Source organism: Callithrix jacchus, chromosome 8, assembly GCF_049354715.1.
Source record: "Callithrix jacchus isolate 240 chromosome 8, calJac240_pri, whole genome shotgun sequence".
NCBI lineage: Eukaryota > Metazoa > Chordata > Mammalia > Primates > Cebidae > Callithrix > Callithrix jacchus.
In genome coordinates this window covers 92047045-92069737 of record NC_133509.1, presented here as the reverse complement: position 1 = coordinate 92069737, position 22693 = coordinate 92047045, and the positions used below count along the sequence as shown (strand labels likewise).

The 22693-nt window shown below is 37.3% G+C and overlaps 1 protein-coding gene across 2 annotated transcripts; it reads right to left on the bottom strand.

Moving 5' to 3' along the window:
- Positions 1–439: 439 nt before the first annotated feature.
- NAA30 (N-alpha-acetyltransferase 30, NatC catalytic subunit) lies at positions 440–22461 on the bottom strand. 2 transcript variants are annotated; one of them, XM_035260622.3, is made up of 6 exons: positions 22343–22461; positions 21307–22075; positions 16300–16423; positions 13636–13691; positions 13080–13146; positions 440–3789 (listed from the first exon to the last, which is right to left on the bottom strand). In XM_035260622.3, the coding sequence occupies exons 2-5, from the start codon at positions 22072–22074 to the stop codon at positions 13129–13131; spliced, it is 966 nt and encodes a 321-aa protein (XP_035116513.1). In that variant the 5' UTR covers position 22075; positions 22343–22461; the 3' UTR covers positions 440–3789; positions 13080–13128. The 2 variants fall into 2 exon arrangements, with proteins under 2 accessions (XP_035116513.1, XP_035116511.1); XM_035260620.3 differs by lacking the exon at positions 13080–13146.
- Positions 22462–22693: the final 232 nt, after the last annotated feature.

Here is a 22693-nt window from a genome sequence, read left to right as displayed (position 1 = left end):
TGGGGCAAAAGGCTCTTTAGATATTGCTCTATTTTACTTTGGTGTCTTACCAAGGGCAGGTTTGGGGGGAGAACATTACAGAGAGTAGCAGTGTACAGACAAAGCAAATTAAAATAAAAACTTTCTTAGAAATAAACTGCTATGAAACAGACTAAAAAGATAAACTTTTGACTGAACACACAGAAAATGTACTGATATCTGACATATGAGTTGACTAACTGAATACTTTCAGGAAAATCAAGTTCATGTTATTTTCACATCTGTCACAACACAAAAAAGTGATGACAATTATGTAATACTTCTTCCAGGTAACTCTTAGATGAGAGGCAGGAAGTGGGAAACAAAATATATTGCTTGTTGCTGTTTTTCTTGGTAGGTAAAAGCAAAACAACCCAATCATAAAATGCACACAGCTATATCTAAAAGAAAAATGCAAACACAACTTAACCATACTTTATTTGACTGCATCTTATTTAGACAGCTTGCACATTTCAAATCCCATTAAATCTCTCTCTCCAAAAGGATATGGGACAATAGAAGAAAATTATGCAGCAATATCCAGTCAAACAGCAGTCCAATATTTTGAGATACACGTGATATTTTATAGATACTCAACTCATATCTGACGTCAATATAATTTATGGTTATGTTTTTACAAACCTGAAAGCCCTGTGACATTACAGCACTCATTTTAGTGATGTCATGGTGCACTGAAAAGTAACTCTGATGCACTACCAATTTGATTTTATCTATACTCCTGAAAAGTGATGAACTTCATGATTTTTAGACACCATAATAAATATACACATCCAGTCTTAGACATGTCAGCCAGTACCATAACACAGGGCAAGGTAAAGTTAAAACATGAAAAACAAATTCCTTTACATAGATTTGTCGAGCAATCTGGAAAAGAGGCAGAAAATATTAAAATCAATTTTTTAATAGTAATTTTTTCTTATTTTGCTGGTTTCAACTTCAAAAACTACTGTCTGGCTTCTGATCTGTGGACTTTGCTAAAGTAGTTTCATCCCAATGTACAGGAAATTATAATGAGCCCACACATCAAAAATGATAGTATACCCGTTAGCTTCTTCAATACTAACATATATAGCTTCATGGTAGCATGTATAAAAATGTTCGGCAGTACCAACTGCCAAACCAGTGTCAGTGGATAGTACAATCAGTCCTAAAGAGGCAGCACCCCATTAAAAGAAAGTTGCACCAATTTTGCTCAGTTTTAGCCAAGTGAACCCACGCTATCAATTTCAAACAGAACAGTTTTAAGCTTATATAAGAAAAATAAGAGCCTATTATCAAAAAGTCAATTAATGTTTGATGCTACTTCAACCTAAATGTAGTCTTTCAGTGTTGGTGCTGGGTTATCATGCTAGAGGTTAAAATTTTATTACTTAAGTAAAAAAAAATTTTGCATACCCAATTAAAGACATAAGGCATACAGTGACATTCAACATACACCAAATATGGCAACCGTCTGATTTTCTAGTCACACAGTTAATGTAATGTTACCAACACCCAATCAGTTCAGTCAATTCGGCAATTTTGGAGGAAAAGATCAGTATGATGGTTTCATAGACAATCTGGCAAGACACAAAAATAGTTGAGCCAATGACCTACCATCTCTCTGCTTTACGACCATCCCCATTAGTGATTCAAGCAAATATATTTTCATCAACCATTACATATCAACCAGCAAGTCCAATATAAAGGAGTGAAATAAAAGTTGATGACATAAATATGTTTTAGTTCAATTTCCTTCATATTAAATAACAGAAGCATCACTGTGGTTGGTATTCTTCTAAATGCTAATGCCTAAATGAAGTCTGACCAAAAACATACTGAAAAGCTGAGTACTGTCTGGTTACCATATTTTTATTATAACCAGTATTCTGCCAATTAAACTTTCAAAAGCAATATAAAATGGAAAAAGTTGTCTTTAAAAATAACAAACTATAAATAATCCCACCAGCAGAAAGTTTTTATTTTCCAAATATAAATTGTGTATCTTTATTTTTAAAGTATTTGTTACCACGTTCACTTTCAAAACACTATACTGAGCAAAGAGCAGCTTTCCTTAAAAAAAAAAAAAAAAAAAGCAACTAACTTTCCTGTAAAGGGGCCTTTACCAACTGTTATAATAGAGGTAGGGCTTTTAAAAATACAGTAATTAGAGCCACAAAATATATTCCAAACCAAATCCTGGAGCAGACGTACAGCATATTCAAATGACAACAACAACAACAGTTTCCTACAAACATTTTCCACAGAGAATCTTTTTTCTTATGGGTACCTAGGTTTTCCAGTTAAATAAATCTATCACAGGTTTAACGACTCAATTGAAAGCAATTAACTTTAAAATTTGTTACACTGCACTGATTGGCCAAAACACAATTTAACCAATAAACACGATGGCTGTTAAGAAAACCCATAGAACTCATTCCAAAAAAAGATTTTCATTTCCCCTTTTTTCTGGCAGAAGAAAAGCAAAGCTCTCCCAAGAATTTGCTCATACAAGTGAAAATAAAATAAAGCAGCTTAAAATGGATACAATACACCTTGAAATTTATGTCCAAGACCAAGAACCTAAAGTGAAGCAGTTTAAGAAATGGAAGCGATGTAAATCCAAATCAAGCGAGAAAAACAAATTCAGCTACTTTGTAAAAGCTGTTCTTCACAGCGTAGCACTAATTCTGATTAAATAAAATCATACTAATTTACACTAATTTTCTATTCTTTTCCAAAACTTCCCTCTCACAAGAAAAAGTGCATCTAAAACCCAGCAATTCCCGGCTCCATCAACTTTTCTCATCTCTTTTGAGCCATTTCTCAATTTTACAAGTAGATTCGACCTGTTACTGTAAGGAAAAAGGGACTTCTAACGTAAACCATTCTGTCATTCACCTGAAAAAAAGTATCCAAATTATAAAAATCTGAAATAATTTATTATCAAATTTAGAATTTAAATAAAAACAAAAGTTTGCTTGCAAAGGCCTTGAAGAAAAGGAAAAGATAGCATGCATTCAAAAACTAGAGATGAAGACAAATATACTTATCTACACAGGCACTGGCAGACAAAATTTGTTACCTTTACTCATTGTAAGACATACCCCACCCTACATTTTTTTCATTCACTAATCACTGAGGTAACCAATATTCAAGAATGTAAAATTTAATATTGAAAAAATAAAACCTAAAACTGAAGCATTTCCCTCACCCCCTTCAGAAAACTAGGGCAGGTTTTGTGTGAAATGTTAGTATACTTAGAGACTTACAATCCACATCGGCTTTTGTAAGGAACAAAAATTATGTTCCACTTACTGGTTCTGTGATAAAATGATCACTGGGTAAATAACATTGTCAGCAGACTTTGCAAATGAACACATAAATCTTGGCTATCAACTGGCACATCTTGTTGGTATCAAAAGAACTCCTGAAGTTTAAAACAATCTTTTAATTCAGAACAAATGCGCCATGCCAAAGTGCAACAAATATTGTGCGACACTCAATGAGACACTGACAGGTAAGAGCTGTATGGAAATTACTAAATCCACCTGCAAAGCAATTCTGTACAAATTGCATTGCATGCAAAGGTCGACTCTGTGTGGTTGAAAGTTGTTCCTTGATGTCAGTTTCTCAACGCAGCCACAGTTTAAGTCGCAGTGCATCAACTCCATTTAAATAGTATCTGAACAGCCTCTTATCTCGAACAAAACCAAGATTCTCATAAAGTTTCAAAGCGGACTTATTTGTTATTTCAGTTTCCAAAACAACCTTCAAAGAAATGAGAAAAAACTAAGTTATAATTACATAATTTGAAAAATCACTTACCAAGTAAACAATTTTTTAAAAATCATACATTATTTTAAAAATTGATAGTGAAAACAGTAGTATACAGAAAGAACTCAAAAACAGTCATCAAAATTGTAATGCTATATTTGGGTCAAGGGCGTGGAAGATCAGTGGAGATTTATCTTCTGTCCTGATTTTTTTGATGTTTGAAATTTTTAGCAACGAGAGTATGTTTTATACTAAAACGAAGATTAATTATTTCCTGGTGGGGAAAGATAAAATAACTAAAGATGAAAATTTTAAAAATCAACAATCAAAAAAAAAGTATTGGGTTTTTCCTTAAAATAATAAACTATATTATTATAGTAAGCTACTCAGATTGACTTCCAACTTCTATATTTTCATTAACATGTCATTTATCCTGGCAATAACTACCCTATTTGTCTGGAGTCTAGACCAGAGTCCGCAAACTATAGACTTTGGGCCAAACGTGCCTGCTGTCTGTTTTGTAAATAAAATTTTAGTCAAACAACCATGTTTATTTGTTTACATGATGTCTGTGGCGGCTTTCTCAATACAAGGGCAGAGCTGAGTAGTTGCCACAAAGACTTATGGTCCACAAAGCCTAAAATAATTACTATTGGGCCTTTTACCAAGAAAGTCTGCTGAATCCAGACAAGAGGTATTCAAAATGCCGAATGTGCATAATAACCTGAAGGGCCTGTTAAAACAGAGTCTATGAATAGTTTTGGAGTGGGACACAAGAATCTGCATTTTTAACATTTTTAAATTGCCAGATGAGCCGGGCGCAGTGGCTCACGCCTGTAATCCCAGCACTTTGGGAGGCCGAGGCGGGTGGATCACGAGGTCAAGAGATCAAGACCATCCTGGTCAACATGGTGAAACCCCGTCTCTACTAAAAATACAAAAAATTAGCCGGGCACGGTGGCGCGTGCCTGTAATCCCAGCTACGCAGGAGGCTGAGGCAGGAGAATTGCCTGAACCCAGGAGGCGGAGGTTGCGGTGAGCAGAGATCGCGCCATTGCACTCCAGCCTGGGTAACAAGAGCGAAACTCCATCTCAAAAAAAAGAAAAAAAAAAAATTGCCAGATGATGTTGCTGGTGGTCAAGGGACGACATTTCAAGAACCAGTGGTCTAAACAGCAAAGCTCAAGAGGAACATACAGTATTAACTTTCATTTGCAACTTCTGAACTATTACTGAGCCAGTGGCCTTGAAAACAATGAATTGATATTTTTGAAAACTGTGATTTTTAGTTTTACCTCCCTCTGTAACACCCTCTACCCTATCTTCCCAACTTTTACACACATAGCTCTATTTGCCTTTTCTACTGATTCTCAACCTATTTCATCGAGAACTATCAACACAGTGAGCCACAGTTACTGTTGGAGTGTTATAACCCTTAAGTGTTTGGAGTGGGGTGAAAATGGCAAAGTATAATTAAACAAAGGCCCAAATAAAGCACGAGTCTCTTCCTGTTCTTTCTTAAGCTATCAAAAAGTCTGACAAGAATGCAAAGAGATGCAAATAATAAGAGAAAAGAAAGTACCTCAACTTATGGCCAAAATTGAACTCATAATCTGCTCTTACTCCGTAATTCCCATATCTCAGTAAACAGGATCACCATCCCACCACACCAATGCCTCAAACCTGAAACCCAGGAGTCACCTTTGAAACTTGTTCCTCTCCAACCACCTATACGCATCCAAGCACTGAGTACTGTTAATTCTCCCTCTTAAATCTCTCTCAAAGTGGTCCTCTTCTATGCTTGATACTACCACAGTCTAAGCTGCCATCAACTCTCACAATAATTACAAGAGCCTCCTAACTCAAGAGGTCTCCCTTTCTCTGTAAATACAAAGTTAGGGTGATGCTCTTAATTCCCTACTTAAAACTGTTTATTGATTCCCTTTTGTCCTCAAGGGAAAGCCCACATCTAAAAATAATATCAAGAGACATAAAAGGTCCATCAATAAATTGGCCTCTATCTGCATCTTCAGCTGTGCTTTAGGTCTCTCTCTTCTTGCTTTCCATATCAACATGGAATTTTCAGTTTCTGGAACCTACCATGATCTTTCCCCCCTTAGACCATTCAAATAAACTGTTTTCTGTCGGGAAGAATGCTCTTTCTATCCTCCTATCTTTTGGCCCTAGCTTGTCACTTCCAGATTGGATACAGTGTCCATTTCTTTTTATATTACCCAGCAGCACTCTGCACTGTTCCTATGACACATTCTTATTCAACATTTGATGAGTGGTATGTCATCTCTCTGAGCAGGTAAGCCCAACAACAGCAGGGACCAACGCTAAATCTAAACCTTTAAAGGACCTAAAATGAAGTAATTAATAGTTCAGGATCAAGCAAGTAAATATGCTTCTAAGAAAACCTAAAATAAAAGTTGTACAGTAAACAAACTGGTTTAGGATAAATCCGTTTATCTCTGCCCTTAAAAAAAACACAATTTGGCCAGGTACGGACGGAGGCTCATGTCATGTCTATAATTCCAGCACTTCGGGAGGCCAAGGCGGATCACTTGAGCCCATGAGTTTGAGACCAGCCTAGGCAACATGGTAAAAACCCATCTCTACAAAAAACTTAAAAATTAGCCAGGTGTGGTGGTGTATGCCTATAGTCTCAGCTACTTGGTGGGGGTAGAGGTGGGAGAATTACTGGAGCCCAAGGGGTTGAGGCTGCAGTGAGCCATGATTGCACCACTATACTCTAGCCTGGCAATAGAGTGAGACTGTCTCAAAAAACAAAATACACACACACACACACACACACACACACACACAAAATTCGATTTCTAGTAATGTATGTCACCCTACAGTCTGTAACACCACAGTCTGGTCAATACAAGTTTTCAGTTTTTAACAATTCTCTTGGGCAATTCCTGCAATTCTGTTATTAGGTCCAGCACCTAATTATACTTCAAATGTTAAAGCAATTTAATATGAGAAATACTAAAGTCACAACTCAAAACTTAGAACTGATTTCAGAGAAATAATGAGTGACAATTTCAAAATATAACAGCTAATATTATTGGAGCTGTACTATGTGCAACATAAAGCATTCTGCATGTATTATATAGCTTTATTTTCACAACAACCCTATTAAATTGATGTGGTTATCCATTTTACAGATGAATAAAACTCAAGGCCACCAGTAGAGCAAGGACAGAACGGAGTCCAATTATGAACTAAAGCTTAATAGTAACTACTCTACTGTACCTCCCCCTTATTTCCCAAAGTAAAGTAGCAACTGGAACATCCAACCTACTTAAGACAAGATGAAAGAGATTCTAAGTCCACCATTATTAATATTTAGCGATCTAAAATATTACAAACACATCTGAAGCTACCACCACTACACAAATACACACTTGAGGTGTAGTTAAAAACTGAATTTAAGTTTGTTTGAAACCTAACAGATTAATAAAACAAAACTCAATTATGTAGAAAAAAAATTACACAAAGGTCTAACCTAGTTAAAATGTAAAGATTCGCCTGGCACACTCATGTTTTAAGCAAAGAGATTCTTTAGAAAATTATTTGACACAACAGAAAAATGCCAGGATAAATTAACTAAAATTAACTAATTTAATTATTAATTAAATTCTTATAAATGTATTAAAAGAAAGTCTGGATTTATATTAGAAATTCAGCATAAAACTACTGTTTAAATCCACATTGCATGGGTATTACACAGGAAGGCAAAAGATAATTAGGTTATTTTCGTCCTAAAGAAACTTGACAGAGTTGAATTCTACTTAACAGAGAAAAAAAATTACAGTGAAATGCCACTCTCCCTCTTAGCAATAGTAAGAAACCATTATCAGGATAAGCCAAACCATTACAAAACATTACTGTTTAAGATAGTATTTTTAAATACTGTATGCTGGAAAGCTCCTGGAGGGTAGGCTTGTTCACTGCTAGAACTTTAGTACTGGCACTTGTCTGGCACCTAGAAGCCCTTCACTGCTATTTGCTGAATGAACAACAGTACTGCTCTTCACAACACCTCTTTAAGATCAGAATTAACATCATGTTACCTAGACAAAAAGAAAGACCAGGAAAGGTTAATGTCTTTCCTACAATCACACAACTGCCAAGTGACAGAAGATAAATATGGAAACCAGGCTTCTCATACTCAGTTCTATTAGGCCAGACTACTCACCCAAAATCCTTAGTTTAATTAACCCCACTGTATTCTGTTCTTTACCTTGCAGCCTCTATCGTACAGCAAAATGTTTCCAGTGAAACTAAAAATGTTTTATATATATATATTAGTAAATACATAATAAACATAATAGATAAGGCTAATTAAAAAGCTAAAAAGTAATCTTTCACATCATGAGGGGGAAACGACTGACTGTACCTTTTCTAAGTTAGACGTTTCTAACTTAGAAAAATATAAGTTATTTCAAAAAATAACTTAGATGTCCTTGGCTCCTAATAATCTACTTTAGCTATTAGTGCTAATGTGATCTATTTTATTCTTTTAATCGTACAAAATACAGTTGGTTACTACATTATCTGTCTAAAATTTACCAAAATGTCTTTTGCATTACCTTTATATTGCTAGAAATAAGTAGCATTAGGTAGGTCAAATAAATCAGGTTGTAGGTAAAGTCTCGGGTTTGAATAGCAGATTGTAAACAGTCTGCAACAAGTCATATAGCATACTATTTACAGAAGAAACTGGTAAAAATAAACGTACCCATCAAAAAAAGAATAGAAAGAAAACAACAAATCAGATGTGTGGTATGGTTTGGCTGTGTCCCCACCCAAATCTCATCTTGAATTCCCATGTGCTGTGAGAGGGACCCTGTGGGAGGTAACTGAATTATGGTGACAACTCATTCCCATCCTGTTCTCATGATAGTGAATAAGTCTCAAGACAGCTGATGGTTTTAAAAGGAGGACGTCCCCTGCACAAGCTCTCTTCTCTTTGCCTTCTCTTACCCTGCACAAGCTGTCTTCTCTTTGCCCACATAAGATGTGACTTGCTCCTACTTGCCTTCCACCATGATTGTGAGGCTTCCCCAGCCATGTGAACTGTAAATCCAATCTGGTACTCTTTCTTTTGTAAACTGCCCGGTCTTAGGTATGTCTTTATCAGCAACATGAAAACAAACTAATACAATGCTCTAGAAAGGTAGGTAGTGAACTTTCTTATTCTGTTTCCCAAGTTTTCTGCGATGTTTATTATGGTTTTACAATGGGAAAAATGTCTTTAACGTAAATAAGCAAAAATTAGCTGACATGATTTTCAACTAAAAATATTTTAAGGCACTACACACTTAAATTCCATTAAGAAATTCTAATTACACTGTATTCTGATCGGTTATGTCTGGCTATTCATATCATAGTAATCAGACCTAAACACTCTTTTTCTTTTTTTTTTTTTTTTTTTTGTGAGACAGAGTCTTGTTCTATCACCCAGGCTGGAGTGCAGTGTGTGATCTCAGCTCACTGCATCCGCCACCTTCTGGGTTCAAGCGATTCTCCTACCTCAGCCTCCCTAGTACCTGGGATTACAGGCACGCACCACCACGCCCAGCTAATTTTTGTATTTTTAGTACAGACAGGGTTTCACCATATTGGCCAGGCTGGTCTGGAAGTCCTGACCTCGTGATCCGCCCACCTTAGCCTCCCAAAGTGCTGGGATTACAGGCATGAGCCAGCATGCCTGGACTAAAACTCTTTTAAACAAAAAACCTTGAAGTTTTCAGAGATGAAGATTTTAAGGATACTGATGGCTTGAAAATCAAGGCACAATTCATCATACTGATCAATTACCTGTCCATATTCTAATTTGTTTACTTCAGGAAAAAAAGTACATAAATGTAAATAGCCACCAACTAGGTTGATTTTAGGTACACAGATCCTATTTTAAAATCTACATCATAGAAAACTCATTCATTCTATATATATTTATCTTATCCTTTCTTCTGTTGTGAAACATGAACCTGAGATACTTGTCCTAGCCACTACACATCTGGCAGCTAGAGCATGTAGGGACGGTAAACAAATTTAAGCCAGATCAGCATACTGATAATGTATTTCTTATTCATGAAGTAACAAATCCACCTGTTTCTTGTTTTGATGCTATAAATTTTTAGTCAGCTCCAAATATATAGAAAATGAAAAAAAATCTTAGCTATGCTGTTTTAACATATGTCTAATTCTGATATGAAAAGTTGGGAAAATCACAGTAAGACAAAATGAAAACATCAATTAGACTAGGAACGGTACAGCCTTATTTGGAGAAAAACATTATCTACCTTTAGATTCTGTGATTACTAATAACTCTGGCTGAATATTCTCTGAACATAAAATGACTAATAGCAACAAAAAGCAATATAAACTTGACTCAAGGTCACAAATTCTGGAAACAGAACAGAAAGTAAAAATTGTGTGATGTGCACAGTAAGGTTTCACAAAGATTGCCAAATGTGTGTGTGTGTGTGTGTGTGTGTGTGTATATATATATATATTTTTTTTTTTTGTGGGGAGTCAGGGAGCCAGAGAGTACAGTAAGGTTTTAGAGATTTCCAAATGTATCTTTTTTTTGAGATGGAGTCTCACTCTGTCTCCTAGGCTGGAGTGCAGTGGCACAATCTTGGGTCGCTGCAACCTCCGCCTCCCGGGTTCAAGTGATTCTCTTCTTTCAGACTCACAAGTAGCTAGGGCTACAGGCATGTGCCATGTGCCACCATACCCAGCTAATTTTTGTATTTTTAGTAGAGACAGGGTTTCACCATGTTGACCCAGGATGGTCTTGAACTCCAGACCTCAAGTGATCCGCCATCCTTGGTCTCCCAAAGTGCTGGGATTACAGGCATGAGCCACTGTGCCTGGCCAAATGTATCTCTATTCAAAGGTTAACAGATTTTTAAATCTCTTTGTAAGAATTTTAAAAATAGCAGAATAACCTATGTAGTACAAATTGTAATTTAAAACCCTTCTCAAATGTCTTTCATAGATTTTCAGATTAATTCGTCAAAATTTCTAGACCCTTTAAAAGAAAGGAAGCTTGGTCTAATTTAATGAAAGGAAAAGCACATGAGTATTTGCCTGTTCATTAGTCACTGTATTTTTGGAGATTTATCATTTCAAAGGCATTTCAACAACTTAGGTAACCCCGAAGATGCCTTTTTTTAAAAAAAAAACTTACTGTGAACAAAAATAAGACAATTGCTGTCTTAGAAAGCTTAAAATTCAGAGAGAAAGACAAGTTAACAACAATACAAGTCAAAATTTAAAAGTGCTTGAATGAGAGAGAGGTACAAACATCATGCTGGAAGCACAAAACTAATCATTCAAAAAATATTTATGAAGCAGGTACTCTTACACAAATATCAGACTAAGCACTAAGAATACAGCAAAAACAAAAAGCCATTTCTGTCCCACACTGTGGCTAAGGCACAGTCACTGAACAAGTGAAATTAAGTATAATAAATATTATAAAAAGAGTAACAAGAATAACAGAAAAGTGCAATCGATTCTGTCCAGAAGGATCATGAAAAACTTAAGGGAATTGCTGGTATTTGAATTGGGCCTTAAAGACTAAAGTATTTTAACAAGCAAAGGAAAACTAAATAGGCACCAGATCTTACAAAGGGCAAACAAGAGTTCTTATGGCAAATTATTCATCTGAATGATGTTGGACACAGATAAGCAAAATTTTATATCAAGAAAAAGTTATTTATCCAGAGACAGAGGTATTCAAACTGCAAAAACCATCCATTTAAAAGCATACAAATGAAAAAAGTTCATAAAGCTATCCCTGATTTCAGCCTAAATATTAAGTAATATTCATGGCTTCAAAAGAAAAATGAATGAATCAGCATTAGATTTTTTAGGGACAAAATGAAGTTTTTCTATCATAAGATATATCAATTTATAATTTAACCTTAAGACCAAAACAATATAATAAAAATTTTCCTATCCTTCCTGAGAACTTTCAATGAAAAGCTAACACTATTCAAATATTTGATCAGTTAAGGAAAAGCACACAAGTTAAGGAAAAGCACAACCTGCTGCACAGGTAGTGACTTAGGATAGTGAGTAAGGTAACTCAGAAAAGGTTTAATCATAGGAACATAATACTCTCTACTCTTAACACCCCTGTTCACTGGATCTCTCTATTAGGCAGAAGATCAAAACATGATCTATTAACCCAAAGATTTCTCCAAGCTCTTAAGCAACTTTTGTGAAATCTGACTTCTTTTGATGGGCTGACAAGCAGTGTGGCTATGACCCAAACATGGACCTATACTCATGAACATATCCGATCCAATTCTCTCCTTAAAATTTCAGTTACCAGTCATGTACAGGACTTTGGCTACTGCACCTTTTACATTTTAATATTAAAAGCTGTGAACAATGTGAGATCCTTCGACACGTGTGAATTATGTCTTTGGAGTAAAATTAGCTATTTTTAAATCCCAGTATGACTTCACTGTGCTACCCACTATGTCTGTAGGTCTTCTCATATAAGCACCACTTAAGAGTGCATCTGTCAGAATATAGCCTAATGTGAATGAGAAGCCTGAGAATACTCAACAGTAAAACTCTGCATTCTAACATGGAAATGTATTCATGAGATATTGTTAAAAGAAAAAAGCAATTAATTATTACTGCTAACAATTATTGAATAAGGATCACTTCATTTGTTTTTAAAACCATACATTCACATATAGGTCTGTTTTAAAAGTGAGAGAATGCATTTCAAATAGTTAACAGCAGCAATAGGCCATGAGCAGCAGCTCATGCCTCCAATCACAACACTTTGAGAGGCTGAGATGGAAGGATGACTTGAGGCCAGGAGCTGGAGACCAGCCTAGGCAACACAGCAAGACTCCCATCTCTAAAAAATGGATGAAGAGTTGGTAAGAATGGCAGAAGGGATTTTAACAAAAACACATGCACACATATCATATATGCTGACTGTGTATAAATTTTGTATGAAAAAACTCATTTTTTAAGTCACTAAAAGAAATTACTTATTGAAAAAAGTTACCCAATTTCACATATTTTGAGAATTCTCTAAGGCACATCTGTCCTCTAATAATAAAGACAACTGCTACTCATATTGCTTATAAAATTACAACTTTGCTCCTCCTTAGTCACTACTGCTATATTAAAGACATCTGTACTTCTGTGTTTATGCTTGTTCCCTTCTATCCTGTGCAACAGTAAATGTTAACATTCCCAATCATCACCAATATTTATCAAGCACCTACCATATGTAGAAACACAGTGCGGTAGGATACAAAGAAATTGTATCTGCCATCAGACCTTGCAAACAAGCTGAAGAGAGAAAAGGCTCTTACGTTAATGAACAGATAGCTCTACTCTTAAAAAGTGGTTGTCTTCCCCTACCCAACATTGTCGTTATTTAATTCTGAAAAGATTATTTTCAAGTGTGAAATGTCCTCCATATAGACTGATAGTTTTCCCACTGTTAGAAACTCAGGCCAATGTGTAAGCAAATTATAGAAGAGTCTGTAGTAAGAGCTACCTTAAATAAATGATGATAAAGCCTCTGAATATCAAAATTGTATACTGAAAATGCCTAAGAGTCCACCCTCACATTTTGAAGAAATTTTTGCTCCATTATATTACAATTTCTTCTAGGTCAAAACTTCATTTGTTTTTAAATAGAATATAATTTTCCCCACAGGCTGCATTTGTGTAGTAACACTGCAATGAAATCTGCAGTAAATTATAAAATATTTATTAAAAATATCCAGTAAGAATAACACCCAGATAAAAAGTATAAAACATCTAGAGACTTACCTCATCACAGTCTCCCTCAACCATGGCATATATAGCTTTCTTAACCAAGTTAGTACCTGGAATACAGATCTGAGTATTAATGAAGGAAAAATGTAATTAGTTTCTTAAAGATAACCTAAATTATAATATCCATAAGCATGGAAATGTCAAATGCTGGTTTCTAGATTATCTCAAAATAAATGGGAGAAATTTTGGCAAGAAGCTAAGAGAAGCCAATAGAACCTATACGTAACAGTATGTTTCCTCTTGAAAGACCTATCTCCCAATATACTCCTTTTTCTCAGACATAATTATTTGCCCCAAGCAGGAGTTTGTTCTATTGTGTTTGAAAGTAGGAGGAAAGGAAAATAAAAACACAAGATATGGTATGGCCAGAACAACCCAGGAACTCCTGTGAGTTGGCCAGAACTTACTGCATAACCCAAGCTGATCTCACCAAAGATCTTCCAAACTCCCCTGGACACAAGGCACAGGACAACTTTTCAGAACTGCTGTTACCCACAGTGAGCCCAAGACCCTAGGTCAGCTCCTATAAACTTTACACTGAACACCATGAAGTCTGGCACTCCCAGTGATGTCAGTGGTATGTCTATAAATGTCTAGCAAAACATATCCTAGGGTCAAATATATCTGGTATATTAAAAGGCAAAAGGTTTGCCAAATCTGATTTTAAGAGAAGACAAATTTTATTTTAAAATTCTTAGGCTGGGCACAGTGATTCACATCTGTAATCTCAGCACTTTGGGAAGTCAAGGCAGGCAGATCACTTGAGGCCAGGAGTTCGATCTCAGCCTCGCCAACGTGGCAAAACCCCATCTCTATTAAAAATACAAAAAATTGGCCAGGCACAGTGGCTCATGCCTGTAATCCCAGCATTTTGGAAAGCTGAGGCGGGTGGATCACCTGAGGTGAGGAGTTCAAGACCAGCCTGGCCAACATGGCAAAACCCCATCTCTACTAAAAAATACCTGGCCGGGCGCAGTGGCTCACACCTGTAATCCCAGCACTTTGGGAGGCCAAGGTGGGCAGATCACAAGGTTGGGAGTTCGAGACCAGCCTGGCCAACATGGTGAAACCCTGTCTCTACTAAAATAATACAAAAATTAAGCCGGGCATGGTGGGGGATGCCTATAATCCCAGCTACTTGGGAGGCTGGGGCAGAAGAATCACTTGAACATGGGACGCAGAGGCTGCAGTGAACTGAGATCGTGCCACTGCACTCCAACCTGGGCGACACAGAACGGGGCTTCATCTCAAAAAAATAAATAAATAAATAAGCTGGGCATGGTGGTGTACACCTGTATGGGAGGCTGAGTCACAAAAATTGCTTGAATCTGGAGGCAGAGGTTGCAGTGGGCTGAGATCACGCTATTGCACACCAGCCTGGGTGACAGAGCAAGACTCTGTCTCAAAAAATAATAGTAAAATAAAATAAAGAGTTTTTATTTTTGTAATTTTTATAATTTCCAAACCATGCATATGAGTATGCATGCATTTTACGGTCCAAACAAAGTTAAGTCTGAAGGCCAGGATGCAACCCTAAAGCCACTGGTTTCTGCCCTCCAAACTAGCTGAATAATTGGCTATAATTTATCATGAGTCCTTATCAGTGCTTTTTAAGGCATCAAAGGCTCAAACATGGTCCATACAACAAGTCAACTCATTAAAAATCTTAGTGGAAAGCTGTAAAACTGTAATAAAGTTGGTTAAACCCAACATATTAAATAAACCTATTTATAATTACTTCTAATGACACCTAGGACTGTGTGAGACAGTCTTAGATTGGATAATAACATACATAGTTTTTAAAAAAGATAAAAGTGACAAAACTGCTCATGATTAAATACTGGTACAGGTATTAAACATTTTTTGTGAATGCTTAGCTAAAGCGCATTACAAAATTTGACATGCTTAGACAAATGCTTGTCTACCCAATCCTCCATCGTGAACAGCCAGTTAAGTCCTAGAGACTAGAAGAGTGGTTCTTAATCATGCCTATATCACAGCCACCTTGGAAAGCTTCAACCCCACCTCTGACAAACAGGATTCTCAGGGTGAGGGGCCCAAATATGTGTTTTTAAACCACCAAGTTGATTCCAATGATTATAAATCATGAGTGTTAGATTAACTAAACATGTCAAGAAAAGCAGACCTCCAACAAAGAATGAAGTTTGGGAATCATAAGAAACAATCAATTCTTGTCTCCTGATCCTTCCAGAATTGCAGTATATGGTTGATGACTAGCACCAAGTAATGATAACAATTTCTCCTTAACTTTGGCTTGACTGAGGTCCATTTAACCCAAATACAGAGAAGTGCTTGAAGCCTGGGATGAAGAACCATCATAATGTAATTATAAACTGCAGTATTTATTGTGGTACTTAGTATAATTCGAAGCATTTTGAATGTGATTTTTAAAAATCTGGAGGTGAAAACTGATCATCAGCTACTCGTTAAAAAGAAAAACTCTCAAAACATTGAGAAAAAAATTTCATTTTAAGAACTTTTAAAAAATACCATTTTGAAATTAAAAATTAAAACCACCTTAATTTTCTTCCCTTAGTTTCACTTTCATTTCTATATATTTACATTTAAGTCTTTTGTTTCAACCACAAAAATGAAAGTAGCTTAGGCATTCCTTCTGTGAAATAGTATGTTTCTTACCAATGCCATTTCTCCTGTATTTGGAATCCACGGCTAACATGGCTATATAACCTCTGCGGAACATCTTTTTGTGCATATCCAACTTGCAAACGATGGCACCTACACACTCCTCCCCTACCATGGCCTTAAAAATAAACAAACAGTTAGGAAGAATGCATCACCATCAGATACTGCACAATTACCCAGAGAAAACAACAACCAACCATTCATCAGCATTTTTGACAGGGGAAGAGATAATGGAAACGCTTGCAAGAGAGCAATCACAGAAGTTTCAAAATTCTATATCCCATAACTCTTTCCAATGTTCTATTCAAAATTTCTCAATATTCTTTAGAACGTGAATTTTTTATGCTTATTATAAAGCCTAAGGAAAAAAGACGAGATTTCCACAAGGTAAACATTCAAGTACTTTATAAGATTACACACAAGGTGCTTATAATCACAGTTATTTGCCACAAAGACCTAAGATTCTGGAAGAAGAAATACATAAAAAAATTATTATAAAGAAAAAGTCTGTTCATTAGGACATAAAACACTGTAAAACTTGCCTATCAGCAGAATATAAATTCAAACATATTCAGTTAAATTTAATAATAATGGCCAGGCATGGTGGCTCATACCTATAATCCCAGCATTTTGGGAGGCTGAGGTGGGCAGACTGCTTGAGCTCAGGGCTTTGAGACCAGCCTGGGCAACATGGCAAAACCCTGTCTCCACCAAAAATATGAAAATTAGCCAGAGTGGTGGCGTGCACCTGTAGTTCCTGAAATAGGAGGATGGCTTGAGCCAGGGAGGCAGAAGCTACAGTGAGCTGAGATCAGGCCACTGCACTCCAGCCTAGGTGAGAGAATGAGACCCCATCTCAATAAAAGAGAAAAATAAAAATAAATTTAATGTTTTAGTGAAAGCTGGATATAATACATATTTACACCTGAATGGTAGATTTTGATCAGAAAAATTAAAAATTTTCAGAAAAAGCACTGTTTATAAGGTAATGCTTAGATCATACCTAAGAGCTTTCTGCTAATATACCTAAACATACCATGATCTCATTTTTAGGATACTCCTGACAGTGTGGATAACTGTCATAGAGCTCTCAGAATATGTATAGTTCAAAATCAAAGGTTTATGTTAAAAGCTTCGATTTTATAGAACTTTAACAAAAATGTACAGCTTTCCAGAGTATTAAAAGCTACATGTTAAAAACCTAATCAGCCCCCATTTTCATAAGATTTCTAGTGTTACCATTGAAAATGTTTTTCAAAATTCCAATGCTGATTAAAAAAAAAGTTCTAGTAACAGGGTATTTCTGGTAAATATAAATAGGGCAAAACCTCCAACTGTTTAAATAATGTGTCAGTAGGAAGATTTCTATAAATTAACTTTCCAGAACTATTTCAACAACAAAAAGCAGAAATGAGTTAAAAGATTAATAAGTAATGTCCAATTTATACTTAATACATATTTTAACATAAATTTGTTATGATTTTTTTAGTCTGTCATTCTGTAAATTGATTAAAAAGCCTTCTTTTAACTGTGAAGAAATCTTTTAGGCAAGATAATTCTAATCTATTTCATGCAAACCTAAACTAGGTCGGAAAAATCCTTTTGAAGGAATATGAAATTCAACAACCCACACTAATTCATTTCTGGTTTATCACACATTCCAAAACTATTTTGGGTCAATAAAACCTTTGAAATTGTTATTTCTATTTTTTTCCCTCACATCAATCTTTTTGAAAAATTGTTTAAATACCTAAAGTATTCACAAATATTGCCTTAAACAACTCTGAAAGCTTTTTGATTTGACAATGACTCACTTCAAATATATATGTGTGTATACAGATATATATAAATATATATACATACATAAAATAATCACAGACCAAATGGCATATTTAAAAGGGCCAGGAAAAATCTGGCCTGACCTCATAAACTAGGCTTATGTGAAATGAAAACCTATATTAGACCGATGATATAAACTATAGAACAGCCACACCTTATATGATATAAACTATAGAACAGCCACACCACCTGCAAATGAGGAAAAATTAAAACCATTAAACGCAATACAACTGGACAGTATTTTCAATCTGAACAGGAATTTCAAACAAATCTTTGTCCTCTGAGCATGTAATAAGAAAACAAAATACTGTATTAGTTCATTCTTAAGACCTGATGTCTTCCCAATTCAGAATCTGTAGGAGCAAAAATCAAGCTATATACATTATCTAAAAAGTCCAATATATCATACACCATTATGATATTGGTAGAGAAGAAGACCAATGCTGTATTTTTTTTTCCTGATAAACTACTCATGAATATATGGTACAAGAATCTTTAAATTGCTTGTCAATTTTTCCAAATAAAAGCTCTGCACATACATTTAGAATTCATGCTAGTAAATGTGTTTTTTCAAGGATGGGAACTGAAAACTCCCTGTCAAAATTAAGACAACACTACAGGGCTAAAGGGTTGTCAGTCTATAAACTATGAAAAACATAAAGTGAGAGATTCCCAAATTCTAGAACACTACAAATAGAAAACTGGAGGAAGCCAAAAAGTTAAATTTAGAGCAAATAAAGGCAAGTACTATGTTACATTGTTGACAGTAAGTTTAAGAACTTCAAAAAGGTATCAACTGAAAAAATTACTATGAAAAGAGGTAAAGATAAAGTGGTTACAGAGTAACTGAAAGTGTCTTACATTTGTATTGTACTTTTAAAAATATGTATTTTACAATTAGGAAGAATCATAATAAGCTGTCATTTTTGTTAGTCAGTCAAGTATTGGCAATTTTGTAAGGTTCAATCCCATATATTCCACTGACCCATTGCAGGTTATCCATAGAAAACTTGGAGGTTTCTAATCTACTGAGATTGATGTTTGTAAGGGCAACTGCCCTTTGTGAAGATAACTTTGTGACATAATCTTCACTGAATGGATCAAGGGTATGTCATTTTTCAGGTTATTTGTTACCATAATGAGAGGCCAGAAGAGCTGGGTTCTACCTTTACCCCTGTCAGTAAATATCTGGAGATTTAAACATTTTAAGTCACTTTGGTCCTTAATTTTTTTTCAATCAAAACAAAACTTAAGTTAGGCTAGATTATCTCTAGGATCCCTTTCAGTTCTAAAATGATATGGTTTAAAATAAACATACACATTTACGCATTTGTATTTTTTAAAAAATAGTTTCTATGTTAGACTTAAATTTAAAAGTATGCCAAGACAAAGGCTTCAGTTCTAAATGGTCTGATTGTTTTTTAACTACTGTTTTGTTATTGTTTAATACCTCCTGACTCATACTTGCACCAGTAAATCTTACAGGTCAACCACTTGTGCATGTCTTAATTTCTTGATATTCGGAATTTAATATTAAACAAACTTAAGCTACTAAAAGCTAACATACACACAGCTGGTGAATTGGGGGGTTTTACATAAAATAAAAACTAAAGTTTACTAATATCATTGACGAGAGTCTAAAATGGCAGACAAGCTGAGAGAGGCCTAGGTAAATATCAGGACTAAAAAGCTCGCTAAATATCATATATACAACCAGTTCCTGGAATGGACAGAAAAATATCTACTTCAATTTAAAACGTGACTCAATCATCTACTTCTGTGGTTTAACTTACCATTAAATCTACAATTTTCAGCAATTACAGTGGCATCTGATATGACATTTATAATAGTGCTATAAATCATTCTCCTATTTATTGATATAGACGTCTTAGAACTATTCTGATATGATGCTTAGAATTCTGAAAGAGCAGTTTTCAAGAATATAAAATAGTACCCACAGTTTAAACAAATGTACTCAAGTTTAAGCAAAATTAAAACAGAAAATAGAACTACCATTATCTAGGATACCAGGTTATATTTTCAAATTACTACCAAGGTAGAGAATCAAAAAAACAATTAAGTATTGTCAAAATATCTTGCAGGGAATTACTAAGTGGAACTAAGCCAATGCTAAAATATTAAGTAATGGTGGCTTTTCCCTTCACATATAAAATATTCCTTAAAAGCATGTCATCTTTTTAGTAACATTCAACAGAAACAATATGGTTGTAAGCACATGATACAAAGCATACACCTGCAATCAACATTTGAGTTAAAGTATTCATAAAGACTGAAGTTGGTTAATATTATTTTGAAGAAATTACTGGTACTGCCAATACTATGTAAATTTTTTAAAACTGTCTGTCCAAAAGTCTTTCACTTAAGTATAATTGTCAATTATACTCTACACAAGCCAGTGTTACTAGTGTTTAACCACATCTACAGTTTCTTAAATCAAAAAAAAAAAAAAGAAAAAAAATCACATTGGTAACAATTTCACACTTCAGTTTTCCACATTCCACAAAAGGGTATTTTGTTCAAGTTTCAGGAGTCTTTCAACCACCAGAAGTGTTAGTAGCGCTTTCTGCAATGGAGTACCAGAAAGCAGGCTGGCTACAACTGTTAACTGTCCCGTTGAAGTAAAAGGAAACAATCTCCATAATTACTGAAAATGCTTGTAAGATTTAATTCTCCAATATGGCCACACCAAGTTCGCTGACATTCATGTTCACCAAAACATGTTTTATGCATATACTCTTCCCTGATTACGGTTCTAATTCAGAGACTAATAAGGCCTGTATCCGAATAGAACCATGTTCAAATTAAATGACTGTAAAGTGTCTGAGGATGAGGGCGGGTAATTAAAGACAGTTAAACACGATTATAATCTAATGTAAACAAGACCCCCACCCCAGTGGAAGAAGCCAACATACAGGCTTGCTGCAGTTACAGTACTATCACGTTAACCCAAATCATGAAGTCTTACCTTCAAAACAGTTTCATTAAATAATTAGGAATGTGTACACGCACTTGACGTCATATAATGTACCATGATATGTGCAGCAGGAGATATCCACTGCCACACTCTCGGCCCTCACTCCCGGCCTCACACCCGGTCTAGATCACTGCTGGGTTCACCCTCTTTTCATTCTATCCACTTACCAAGAAGCACAGCTGTGGCCAGTTGTGGATAAAATATCTATAGGTATAAATGGAGTAGGGTTCGGACAGATCTTTGGTGATCAGTCTCATGATATCGGGCATTTGTAGCTCGGATTCATATCGGACGTATCGTATCGTCCGATCCTCCCCAGGCTCAACCTCCCTGCCCGAAGGGCTTCTTAAGCTGCAGCCGGCGGTCAGGGACGAAGACAGAAGCCGCACCTGCTCGTCGTCCTCCTCCTCCTGCTCGGTGCCCTCGGCCAGTCCATTGCGGGCCGCCGCGGGATCGCTCGCCGCCGCTGCCTCCGCCGGGCTGGGGACCGCAGTTCTTGCGTTATTAGGGAGGAAATGAGGGGGCCTCTCGCCCGAGAGTACCCCGGCTCCTTTTGTTGCAGTCGTTCTGGGGCCTCCGTCAGGGGTGGCCGTGGTGGCGGCCACCTCGGCTACGCTCAGGACCTTGCTCTTGAGGGAGGCGGCCGCCCGGAGGTGCCGCAGTTCGGGGCTAATCAATCCGTTGAGCTGCTGCTGCTCCTGCGGCGGCTGAGGGCAGCGGAGGCACGGATGCCCCTTGGTCGCTGCCGTCGCCGCCTCGCCACCCGCCGGGCTCCTGCCGCCGCCGCCTTCGTGTTCCTCGTCGTCCTCCTCGTCCTCGCTGCAGCAAGCAAGGGCGGCCCCGGCCGGGAAGGGACAGCGGGGTTCGGCCGCCGCCGGGGCCGGAGGTGCTGGTGGTGGGAGGAGGCTGCTAGGCCCAGGCGGTACCTCCGCCATCCTAGAAGCGACACAGACCGAGAGGAGAGGCCATGAAACCCGGCCGACAAGCGCGGAGAAAAGGGGGCGGCGAGTGGGGGGCGGCCGCGGTGGGGGGAACAAAGGCAGAAACCGTCCCTCACGGAGCTGCCCCCCCAATTCCGCGCCGCCCCCCCCCCGGCTCTTCAGCGCCGCCCAGCTGCTCAGCCGGCCACCGTCCCCGTCCGCCCGGGCCCACCCGCCAGCCCTGTCACCCGCGGCCCCTCCCCGTCCCCTCCTCGCGGCTCACCCCGCACCGGTCCCGCGGCCGCTGCCACCACTCCTCTTCCTTAGCCACCGCCGCCGCCTCCTACGTCGCCGCGGCCGCCTCCACAGCCGCCAAGGCTCTCGCTCAGCCGCCGTCGCCGTAAAGCGCCTCGGTTGTTACCCCGGGTAAAGTTTCCTGGGCCTGGCTTTACGACACTTCCCTGCCTGCCGGCTGCCCAGACCAAGGGAGAGGGGCGTGGAGGGAGGTGACCTGTGGAGGGGCGGGGACGGAGGTGTTTCCTGCGATCTCTGGGGAAGGCCGCGTGCTAGTGGGTGGGGCTGTGGTGCCGGGAAGTTGCAGAGGGCTTTGGAGTCACAGGCTCCCAAACCCTTC